General features: G+C 38.0%; 1 protein-coding gene across 1 annotated transcript in view; it reads right to left on the bottom strand.

Annotated features, from left to right (window-relative positions):
- Positions 1-3,988: 3,988 nt before the first annotated feature.
- Positions 3,989-10,220, bottom strand: part of DCDC1 (doublecortin domain containing 1) — a 413,925-nt gene continuing 407,693 nt past the window's right edge. The window contains exon 39 of the mRNA XM_054028326.1: positions 3,989-9,184. Within this exon, the coding sequence (XP_053884301.1) occupies positions 9,131-9,184 (54 nt within the window). The 3' untranslated portion in view covers positions 3,989-9,130. The remainder of the gene's footprint in view (positions 9,185-10,220) is intronic.

Raw genomic sequence — 10,220 nt, 5'->3', positions numbered from 1 at the left:
TGTTAGACAAAGCAAAATGTGTTTTCCGTGTTAAAGGGAAGTCTGTGCTATATATTAGGGTAGAATAAACCCTAACTAGCTAAGTTAGCAGTAGTGGATATATACAATAGAGTGCTGTATTTATCTCTTCATTATAATTTCTTCTTTCTTTTTTCAATCTCTGGTTTTCACTCTCCCTACACATTAGTTGGTATAACTGGGAATAATGGGCTGAACAAAAGGGAGAAGTGATTAAATGACTTTTGATTGGTTCACATATCTACTACTGTAAAATCTTGCTAATGATTTTGTGCTGATCAGTTTGGAAAATAATTCAACTAACTTTCAATTTGGGGAGTTGGAGATCCAATAAATGAATACATAATTTCATGTATAAACATCCCCTCACCCACTTATTTAAGTGCTCAGGACATTGTAGATCATCAATATAAATAAGATATAGTACAATAAAAATATTATTATAAAAATACTCAAGAACATCATTACTCAGATAAAGGATTTATTCCTGCAAACCCTGTGTGTGTGTAAATCCCAATGACTTCAATGGGAGTTGCATGGCAGCACTTACAGGACCAAGTCCTAAAACAGACAAATGGTTCAAAATACAAGTAGTAAGAGGATTTTAAAAAAAAGTGTTGGAGAGAAGTGATAATTTGATAAACAACCTTGTAGCACTAGTGTATGTATTTGATTCCCTGACTGAACCAGGGGTCACCTGATGAAATTAATGGGCAGCAGGTTTAAAACAAACCGAAGGAAGTATTTCTTCACACAACACACAGTTAACCTGTGGAACTCATTGCCAGGGGATTTTGTGAAGGCCAAACTATAATGGGGTTAAAAAAAAAGAATTAGATAAGTTAGCCAAGATGATCAGGGATGCAACTCCATCATCTGGGTGTCTGTAACCTTTGATAGCCAGAAGCTGGGAGTGGACAACAGGGATGCATCCCTCAATGATTGCTTGTTCTGTTTATTCACTCTGAAGCATCTGGTATTGTCCACTATCAAAAGACAGGATACTGGGCTAGATGGACAATTGGTCTGATCCAGTATGGCCATTCTTATGATTTCAAATAGTTGGAGATACTGATGCCTTTCAGTGAAATACATTGTACTGGCCAGCAAAATGGGGCCCTCATATCTCAGCTGGGGCCTTTAGGTATTATAATTATAATAAATAAAAATAAAAATTGACAATTAAATGTGATGGGTCATTTAAATGCCACAATAGCCTTGTGAGGGGTTGAGGCAGGGCATGGCTGAGCCTCAATATTCACTGCATGCCAGTGAAATAAGATTCACACTGTCTCACAAGAATGCTTTCTTTCTTGACTTAGAAGTCATATTTCTCTGTACCACCATCATAGGCTATTCTTGTGTGTTTTCCATGGTGACTTTCAGATCTCTGCATAAAGGAAAAATCCATAATGATCATTATTCTGTAGCTAAAGGACTCAGAGAAAGACTGGTGTCACGGAACTGAACTCTGGGGCACTAAGTATTCTTGGCATTGTGTGTGTGTGTTGATGTAGAAACAAAACATTAGAGAAGCAAAGGCTGCTCACTGATACCACATGTTAAAATATTTATATGTACTATGTGTGTGTTTTACTTCCTTCCCCCTTGATTTCATGAATTTAAGGAATGTAGCAGTACATTTCCCATCTCTGTAATTACAGCAGTAATTCTCAAATCAGTAGAAAGAGGGAATCTTACCTAAAAAGTGTTATAATAAAAGTAAAAGCAGTTTATGCCCCACCAGTTTCTTCCATCTTGGCCTTATTCAGGGTCCAATCCTGCAAGATGCTGAGAACTTTCAGTCTACAGCATCTCTCAGGCTTGGATCCAAAGTGATTTAAAGAAGCTATTCCGGCTGGGTTCAGACACCACTGTAACTAATGTCTCCATCTACAGAAACAACGGATTCACAAGGAATTAGTGCAAATTGCCAACCTCTGGGAGTCAGGTCTGTAACCAGGAGCTTGCTCTCCTTTTCTCTTCTAAAAAACTGAGTCGCAGTTGTGATCTGAAGCAAGTTTTCAGCTACAGCGCAAGATTAAATACTATTGTACAGACAGAATAAAATGAAGAACTTCTAAGTGTTCCTTTTAGATGTATTAAACAATATGGCCCATTATGTTGAGAATTTCACACTTCCTTGTGGAAGACAGAGCTGCAGAATCAGACACTAAATCAGAGTAGATGGAATTATCAGAGAGGGTTCAAGCTATATGTGAACCTGGTGAGTGAAGCTTTTATGCTTTAAGTAAGAGGCACAGGAAGCCAAGCCCGCCACCCTCTTTTTTGTTCTAATGGGACTTTTTTCCATTTAATGTTTTGAGTGAATTTTAGTGCTCACAAAATGGGTGGACTGAGGCTACATACAGTGTGAGGAAGGTGCTGTAGGAGATTCCCCCAAATATTTCTGCCAAAACCCTCTTTTCTGAACTACAATGCCCCCTCTATTTTAGTACTTCTGCTTTCCTAGCAGGAGCTGCCAATCATGGCAAATTAGTGTATATGTGGGGCTTTGAGATGTGCACAAATATTAGTTGGGCAGTAGGGTGACTGTCAAATTCATTTCACTCATGACCCAGTTTACAAACTAAGGCCTTAGTCCTGCAAATACTTATGCATGTGCTTAACTTTACACACTGAGTTGACTTCAATGAGACTACTCATAGGACTTGATCCAAAGCTTACTAAAGTCAGTTGATTGACACCCATTGACTTAAATGGGCATTGGATCAGGTCCATTGTATGTAAATTTAATTAGATACATACATCTTTGTGGGATTGGGGTGCAAGGACCTGGTCAGAAAAGCACAAACGCATAATTAAATCCATCCTTATTAAGGAAAGCACTTAGGCACACGTTTAACTTCAAGCATGTGCTTACATCTCATTGGCTCAATGGAACGTAAACACATATTTAAATGCTTTCTTCTAAAAGAATGCTTTCCTGTGTCATGGCCTGTATCATGGAAGACAATTGAGATAGTTCATGTTACAAAAAGACTTCATGATCATGCCTTAGGCCAGGAGTGGGCAAACTTTTTGGCCCGAGGGCCACATCTGGGTATGGAAATTGTATAGTGGGCCATGAATGCTCATGAAATTGGGGGTTGGGGTAAGGGAGGGGGTGAGGGCTCCAGCTGGGGGAACGGGGTGGGGACAGAAATGAGGAGTTACAGGGTGTGGGAGGGGGCTCTGGGTTGGGGGTTGGGGTGCAGGGGGGGTACGGGCTCCGGGGTGGGGCTGGGGATGAGGGGTTGGGGATGCTGGAGGGTGCTCCAGGCTGGGACTGAAGGGTTCAGAGGGTAGGAGGGGGATCGGGGCTGGGGCAGGAGGTTGGGGCACGGGAGGAGGTCAGGGGTGCAGGCTCCAGGTGGCACTTATCTCAAGCAGCTCCCGGAAGCAGCGGCATGTCCTCCCTCCAGCTCCTACATGGAGGTACGGCCAGGCAGCTCTGCACATGCTTCCCAGAGCCGTGCAGAGCCACAGCACACACGGAGTGGGGCAAGCCCTCAACCCTGCTACCCGGCGGGAGTGCTGGAGTGGGGCAAGCCCTGGACCCTGCTCCCTGGCGAGAGCTCGAGGGCCAGATTAAAATGTCTGAAGGGCCAGATGTGGTCCCCGGGTCATAGTTTGCCCACCCCTGCCCTAGACTGACATTACTAAACTGATTTTACTGTTGAATGGGACTAAGGTTCCAGATATTAGTGCTTTTGCTCATTCTGCCACTTTGCCTTACTTTCATTTCATAAATATTGTATACTTTGTATTTAAGACCTGATCCAACTTCCACTGAAAGCAGTGGGAGCCAGATTGGATCCTTACACAGCTCTTTCTCATCTGAGGATCTCAAAGTGCTTTACCAATTAATTATGCCTTCCAACACTCCATCTCAAAATGAATGTTAGACATGTTTAAATACATAAAGGATACAAACTACCAACAACACCACTGAAATAACAGCTACATTCATGACAGATTTAATCACTGATGATAATCATGTAATCACGATATAACAAAAACATAGAATTCACTTTTGTAACAAAATTATTACATTTGAAAGTTGAATTAAAATAATCTATCCTATACAATATTTGCAAAAACAAACATACGCAAATACAGATCTATTTTTAGATTTTACAATAAATATAGAAGGAATTCTACAGTGCTACACAAAACACATACAGTGTTGTAAAGTATCAAAAATATCACCCCAATACAATAGTCATTCATTCATTAATAGTATTGGACCCAGCCCCGAAACATTTTGCTCACATGTGAAGGGCCTTTTCCTCTAATATCTTATGGATTTCGATATAATTGTAATGTTAGTAAGAACTATTTGTGTGAGTAAGGGTCAAATGATGTGTTTCAATATCTTTCATTAATCAAGGAGCAAATAGTATTTATGGTTTATCATACTACAATGCGTACGGTTTATAAAATAAAAAGTATAAACATATAAGTGATCAATTAACACAAAGAATTGAGTATTTAGACCCCAATTCAGGAAAGCACGTAAACACCTGCTTAAGTTGACTTCAACACGATTTAAGTATGTACTTAAGTTTTTTCCATAGTAGGAATGGTGTCCTGAATTTGGGCTTTAATTACTTTCAGTTAAATGATGTGAATAAATTAGAAAATAATTTTTAAATTAAGAGTCAAGTTATGCCCTTGGTTATGCATATGAGACTCCCAAAGATTTCAATGGGTTTTCATTGTACCAACATTTTAGGCAGACTTTGGATCTAAATATTTTCCCAACATCTCATTTAGGTGCCATACTGAAATGCATTTTTAATTCCTCTATCTTCTATAGAACTATCTTTAGTACATCAGCCTGTAATGAATACAAATTGCTAGGTGGGTATGGCCTTGAAATGAGGAATGGGGAAAATGTTGGGAAGCAGGAGTATATAAATAAAAGAGAACATATCCCTTTCCCAAATCCAAAGTCATATTCCTGCTCATCCTTTATAGAAAATATATTTCCTGATTTTAAGCTTGGAAGTTTTGCAAAAGGAAAACACTTAAGGAAATATTTTGCCTATCCGATTCACTAGTCCTTTGGGTAATCAAGATTATATTTCATTGTATTGGAACCATCCTCTTTCAGTAAAGGTTTAAAACCAAACAAATGTAAAACGGGCCAGATTCTGCTCAGTTACACTAGAATAACTCCACAAACTTTAATGAGGTTTAACTGGTGTATGAGAAAAGTCAGAATCTAGCTCAGTGTCCACTTGCTGCTCTCTGCACCATAGAACACCGTGGGCATAGGGTCTAGCATTTTTCTGTAGGAAATTATTTCTCTGTAAGTACCTCTAATAATGAGATCTAGCATGTTAGGAATCCAAGTGACTTTACAAGCACTTCTTATTTGCTCCCCTTTGATTGATTTTACTAGTATATCCTCTATATTTTAACCATAATCTAAACTAATGAGATCAAACAATTTTAATGAAAACATGACATTTCTCAGCTATTGATTTATGCCTGTTTAAATCACACTAAATAACACAATCAGAAGAGCTATAGTCTTTAGCCAAAGCTTTTACATACTCAGGAAAGCTATATCAGACCTATCCTAAAAATTACTCAACCAGAATGCACTAAAAATGTCTTATAAGGAAGTAATGAGGCTATTCTTCCTCTAGTGCAGTGCAAGTCTGTTTTCAAAATCAGTTGATAACAACCAAGGTGGTGAGTAGGTTTCAATTCTGCCACTCAGTGTAGGTGTGGCAGAATCAAAACACTATTGTTTTCATGGAGAAAACATGCAGTAGAATTTGTTTTAAAAAAGAATGTAATACTTATGAAAGTGACTACTGATATTAACCAGAATTTAGGATTGGGTTGGCAATTATTGTTTAAACTTCTTTATACAGCTTTGCCAAAGCACCTTGTCTTTTTTCCACTCCTAGAGTTCTTTTAAGTAGAGATTCCTTCTCATGCAATTTTACCAAACTGTGTAACCCAATTCATTTTTGTCTGCAACCTTTAATAGATTTTGAACCCTGTTCTCCAGAGATGAAAAGCTAATACACTATCCCACTGCAGCATCTAGACTCCTGAAACAATTTCATGTCTCACTGTTTAATTATAGTCCTAATCAGAGATGTGTGCAGGAAGTGTTTGGGTTGGAATCTGGATTAAGTATATGGGTCAAAATCCTGGCTTCTTTGTCAATGACAAAAGTCCCATTGATTTCAGTGGAGCCAGGATTTCACCCATGGTATAGTTCAAGATTTGGGTTCAAGGCTAGGATTTACAATGATGCCAAAATCTTGAACACTGTCCTCTCATGATTTAGGTGGTGGAAATATCACAGAATCAGCCTGAGGAAGAAATAAAAATGTAGCTATTTTTTGCAGGATTCTGATCAAATCTAAATTGGAAAATAGGCTCTTAACTGGAATCAAAGATGAAGGGGTGAATTTGATCACCAAGACTTTGAAGGGATTTGGATTTAAAGTTTCACTTTTGGACTAACTTTAATTCTAGTTCTTACCTTTGCATATGCTATCTTTCAAATATGAAGCTGGATCATGGTCATGCTTACATGGGCATGCAGTGGGGGAAAGAATAAGGACTCACCTACATTGCATTACCTGGATAAGGGTCATCCAGAATCACGAGCTGTTCTCAAGTTGTTCACCTATGTTGCTTGGAGCAACTAGTGATGGGGAGTTGGTATACCATGGCTCTGCCCCACAATATGCCAGCTAACTCTGCTGGTCAGCCACACACAAGGAGGGAAAGAATATGCTGCACAGCTCAAAGGGATCTAACAATTCACTTCCGCTACGGCAATTGGGAATTCTGAGAAGAAGCCTGTAACAGGCTGTGCCTAACAAGCAGAATCAAAACACTAACAAGCAGAATTTAGCTCATAATTAAATCTGTTGGAGAACAAATTTCAAACATACTTTTGAATAAGAACATGAACTATGTAGGTTAGACGTTTAACCCTGGAGTGCATCTCTTGATGATTCTCTATGTGAACACAGATATCTTTCCAAAAATTATAATAGTAAACCATTGGCACCATCATAACCAGTCAGAACACCAAGCACTTGGCTAAATCTTGTTCTCAAAAATTCCACTCTTTTTTGGCAGAGAAATGCACTTAACCCACTTACAGCTCTAGGCTTCACCTAGTTTTGAAAATGTGGCTTTGGCATGGACATGTGACAAGCTGAAGTTCTGGAAAGAAAATTACTGTGACCAGCAGAAGGTTAGTAGAGGCAGAAGGGTTTTGGAAACAAACAAAGGGTGTGAATGTTGGCCTTTAAAAAGATGCTTTAACAGCAGAGATGATCCGGAGAGAAGACAGAAGTCTGAAGAGGAACCTGAGAAAAAGAACCTTGAATACTTGGAAGAGAGAGAGAGAAACCTAATCCCGGGAAACAGCCAACCAACGTGATTAAAAGTCTGATTTATTTGTATTTGATTTTATAACAAGGTTTACAGTAATAGTATAGTTGACTTCACTGGAGCTTTAAAAAGTTACATCAGGTGAAGATCTGCCCTTATATCTGTAATTAGAAAGGTTTTTATGTATGATGATGGATAATTTCTTATAAGACTACTGAATTTTATTTTGTAACTGTCTAAGCAAGAATACTCTTAAATCTTTACCACACATCTCTGATTAAATCTAATCTTTGGCTAAATTAGTATAAGAAAGACAATGTGTTTATATAAGAGCAAACATAGTACCATTGAGCCTCATAAAGCTGTCTCAGTGAATGTTAGCAACAATGTCATCTGTTAAATAGTACAAAAGTAGTAGAAATTACATTTGTTCAGACAGAGCTACCCAGCAAACTGACCCATATTTATCAAGCCTGACCTATGATCATCACTGGACAAGATCTAGACATCTACAGTAAGTGTCTGCCTATGTTTGGTTACTGCTATCTTGTGACTCTTATTCTGACCAACAAATCTGTCTTAGTCTCCGCCTATCTCATAGCTAGACCCCCGCCTCCCCAAAGGCCAAAGTAGTAGGTTGTTAGCTTTGGCTGAAAGGGACAGTGTAAAGCTACAATAAATGACTTTACAACAGCAAGGAATATTAACTTAGGCTCTTACACAATACTGACTGAAGACAATGGAAAGGCTACCATTGACTTCAGTGAGTGTTGGAGTAGGCTCTTAAGCTTCTTTCTTTTGGGAAGAACAATTTTCCACTGGTTTGCTCAATAATTAATTTTCTTTTTTGGTGTACTATGTGTCTGCGTCAGGTGAAGGCTTTTTGTGTGTGTATGTTCAACATTAGGCTCTTTTCCACCTAATAAAGATTTTCTTCCCAAAATAGTGACAGCCTTTATGCATTAAAAATGGTGGTAACTTGTCTTAAGAAGAACAACAAGCAAATCTGATTGTATAGCTCATGGAGTAGCACTTTCAAAGAACTTGGGATACCTGTGAAGATTATGGTGTGTGAAATGTTTTGCCTGCCACTTTTTTCTGCTGCTGTTCATTTCTGCAAGGAACCAGTGCAGAAGCTTAGAACACAGTTTATTTTTAGATAATTCTTGATAAAAAAGTGGACTTCAGAATATTACAAAAGCAAGTATCTTTAGAAACAAGTTTAATTATGATTCTTAATCAATTCAATGTAAATTACTTCACCTATAGTCATACGCTAAAGCTATTTTTCCTACTGAGGATTGTTCTCCAAATTACATATATGTATTTTAGAATAGATCCCTGCAACTTTTCCCTTCAAATACAAAATCACTGCAGACAGCCTTTGCAAGAATAGGTTCTGAAAATTCATTCTAATTATAGTCCCTCAACACTGTGGACTAATTCTGAAAGCTATGGAATTTACATAGCCCACAGCCACAATACTTAATTATTTCCTTAGACATGGAGCACACATTGCCATGCACTTTTGGAAAGCAGTTACTGCACATGCATGCACAAGCACTGTAACTGATTCCCCAAGATCTGTGCATTGTATACAGGAGATGAGCCATCAGAATGCAGCATTTCTGAAATGCATTTTATGTCACACCAGATTAATTGTGCAGAAGAATTCGCCAGTAGATTGCAGTCAGCTTGAAACAAATAAAGATAATTTGCTGATGACATTTTTTCACTGTTCTTCTGGAATCATTTGTTTACTGACAGCCAAAGCAATTCCTCCCTTCTGGGAAAAAATAAAAGAGAATTTCAGTAAAACTTGCAATCAAATTAAAAGATTTTTTTTTCAGAACAGGAATATTAAATATGATAATGTTTTAAAAAATTATAGAGGCAGTTCCTTTAAGGTCTGATGTAAGTTATGAAATCTAATTTTGTTTTCATAGCTCTGCGATAAAATTTTATCAATGTTATAAAAAGGGTCTTTACTAAGAATGACCGGAAATCTGAACTACCTGGTCATGCAATAAAAACACATTCCTCTACTGCAAAGTGTCAGACAAGCAAAGTTTAGTTGAAAATTGATCGATAAGTCTTCCTTTTACACTTGAGTGCACTCACTTTTTCTTCATAGGATAATAGGTTTTTTTAATGGCTTTTCCATTAACATCAGACTTTACTGTTGGCATGAAAAAGGCAGACATAAAAAAAAAATAGAGACAGAAACAGTCAAGAAAAGCTTTAGTGATCTTTAATGATATGGTGCTACAACTTAGAGATGGGTTTTGTTGTTGTTGTTGTTGTTGTTGTTGTTTTTAAACAAGTGACAACTTAAAAACTCTGGGCTTCTTCCAGCAGTGCAAAGTGGCAGTAAAAATCAGCTATCTGGGTTTTTTCCTTATGCTGGGGGAATCCCTGGATGCCATAGAGGCTATGCTCTGTGACATGAACTGTATTTCCTGTACTGGGTCCAGGGTAATAGCAGGAGGAGACTCCATGTTTCTAAAACTAAACTAGATCTTTATTAAAAGAACTGTTTACCGAGATGCTGTAATTGCAGGTAGAATTCTAACCATGTACCCATAGACTGATCTCTTGGTCTCCTCTACACTATTCTCTCCTGAAACCTGGGTTCCTCCCTTCAAGTTCAATGCAGGTTGTGTATAGTTGGACAGCTGTTTTTTTAATTTGTGGGGCAGAGAAAGCAAAAACAAAACGTTTTGCTGAGTTTCTCAAAAATTTGCTGAACAAAAAGATGCTTAATTTTGAGAACTCAAATAATTTTGGCAAATTTGATTGTCTTTTCCCCCAAATTACACAAT

This window comes from Malaclemys terrapin, chromosome 4, assembly GCF_027887155.1.
Source record: "Malaclemys terrapin pileata isolate rMalTer1 chromosome 4, rMalTer1.hap1, whole genome shotgun sequence".
In the NCBI taxonomy this organism is placed as follows: domain Eukaryota; kingdom Metazoa; phylum Chordata; order Testudines; family Emydidae; genus Malaclemys; species Malaclemys terrapin.
Note: the sequence above shows the minus strand (reverse complement) of the source record. Positions and strands in the feature narration are given on the sequence as shown.